The sequence below is a fragment of the Meleagris gallopavo genome, unplaced genomic scaffold (genome assembly GCF_000146605.3).
Source record: "Meleagris gallopavo isolate NT-WF06-2002-E0010 breed Aviagen turkey brand Nicholas breeding stock unplaced genomic scaffold, Turkey_5.1 ChrUn_random_7180001874080, whole genome shotgun sequence".
Lineage (NCBI taxonomy): Eukaryota > Metazoa > Chordata > Aves > Galliformes > Phasianidae > Meleagris > Meleagris gallopavo.
In genome coordinates, this window is record NW_011138725.1 from 2298 (window position 1) to 3784 (window position 1487).

The 1487-nt window shown below is 68.1% G+C and overlaps 1 protein-coding gene across 1 annotated transcript in view; it reads right to left on the reverse strand.

The window, feature by feature from the left end:
• Window positions 1–269: 269 nt before the first annotated feature.
• The window catches only part of LOC104916155 (ubiquitin thioesterase OTUB1-like), a 2773-nt gene continuing 1555 nt past the window's right edge, over window positions 270–1487 (reverse strand). The window contains exon 2 of the mRNA XM_010727136.3: window positions 270–1075. Coding sequence (XP_010725438.1) covers window positions 697–1075 — 379 coding nt within the window. The 3' untranslated portion in view covers window positions 270–696. The remainder of the gene's footprint in view (window positions 1076–1487) is intronic.

Sequence of the window (1487 nt, forward strand, 5' to 3'; positions counted from 1 at the left end):
GGAATGGGGGCACATTGTGGCCCCCCCCCACCCCCCACCGGGGCCAGTTTTGGCGATGCGGGGGCATCGGGGGTCCCGGAAGCAGCAGCACACGTGCAAGAGCCGTGCACGAGTGTGCAGGATGCGAGTTCACAGCGGGATTTTGCACGAGGACGCCTTGCACGAGGACGACGTCTTGCACTGGGTCCCAACTGCCTCCCCCTGCCCCAATTCCCCCCCCCTCCAGCCCAAGCAATGCACCCCTCCAATAAACGCGTGCACAAGTGGGGGTGGGGGGGCCACACCTTTATTTGGAACTGAGGGGGAGGGAGGATGCACAAGGGCCGTGCGAGGGTGCACGGGGACTCGTGCAAGGCCCCGCAGGGCTCGTGCAAGGCCACGGTGAGGCTGCTCGAGACCCTGGGGGGCTGTGCAAGGCCCGACAGGGACCTGCAGGACTTGTGCAAGGCCACGCACGGCCGTGCAAAGGCCCGTGAGACTCGTGCGAGGACCTTGTGGAGCCACAGCAAGCCGCGCAGAACCCCGCAGGCCTCGTGCAAGACCCGCTGAAGCCGCGCACAGCCCCACGGGACTCGTGTGAGGCCCTCGTGCGAGAGCCTCGTGAGACCACGGGGGACCGCGCACGGCCCCGCTGGCCTGGTGCAAAGCCCCGCGGAGCCCTTTGGGGACCCGTGCGAGGCCGTGCGAGCGGCGCGGTCACTTGTAGAGGATGTCGTAGTGGCCGGGGCGGTAGAGGAGGCAGACGCGGGGTTGTGAGCCCTCGGGGAACACGTGGGGGTTGGTGGCACCGCCCTCGCCCCGGTCCATGTATTCCACCAACACCGGCACCTGCAGCGCCCGCGCCAGCGCGATGATGTGGATGTGGTCGCTCTCCTTGCACATGGGCTCCACCTCCTGCCGGGGAGAAGAAGGGCTGTGCACCAGAGGCGTGCGAGGCGGCGGGGGGCACCACGCGCAGCGGTGAAGCTGTTTTGGGGAGCGGGGAACTGGGCGAGGGGACGTGCAAGGAGAAGGCGGGGGGTGCGCGGGGGAGTGGAAGGCTCGGCAGAGGCGTGGCGGGCGTGCAAGGGACGGTTAAGGCCGTGCGGTGGCGTTCAGTCGTGCAAGGGGCGCTCGTGGGCAGTGTGAAACTGTGCGGGGTGGTGGAAGTGGTGCTCTGGGCCGTGCAAGCTCTGTTCGAGCACAGGCAAAAGTCCCGTGAGAGCACGCACAAGGCTGTCGGAGGCGTGCAAGGCCCTTGTGAGCGTGCACAAGCCCCCGTGCAAGCCCCCCTGCCCCCCTGAAAGTGTACGTAAGCCCCGTGCAAGGCCCTCCCAGCCCCTTGTGAGTGTGCACAAGCCCCGTGCAAGGCCCTCCCAGCCCCTTGTGAGTGTGCACAAGCCCCGTGCAAGGCCCTCCCAGCCGCTTGTGAGCGTGCACAAGCCCCGTGCAAGGCCCTCCCAGCCCCTTGTGAGTGTGCACAAGCCCCGTGCAAGGCCCTCCCAGCC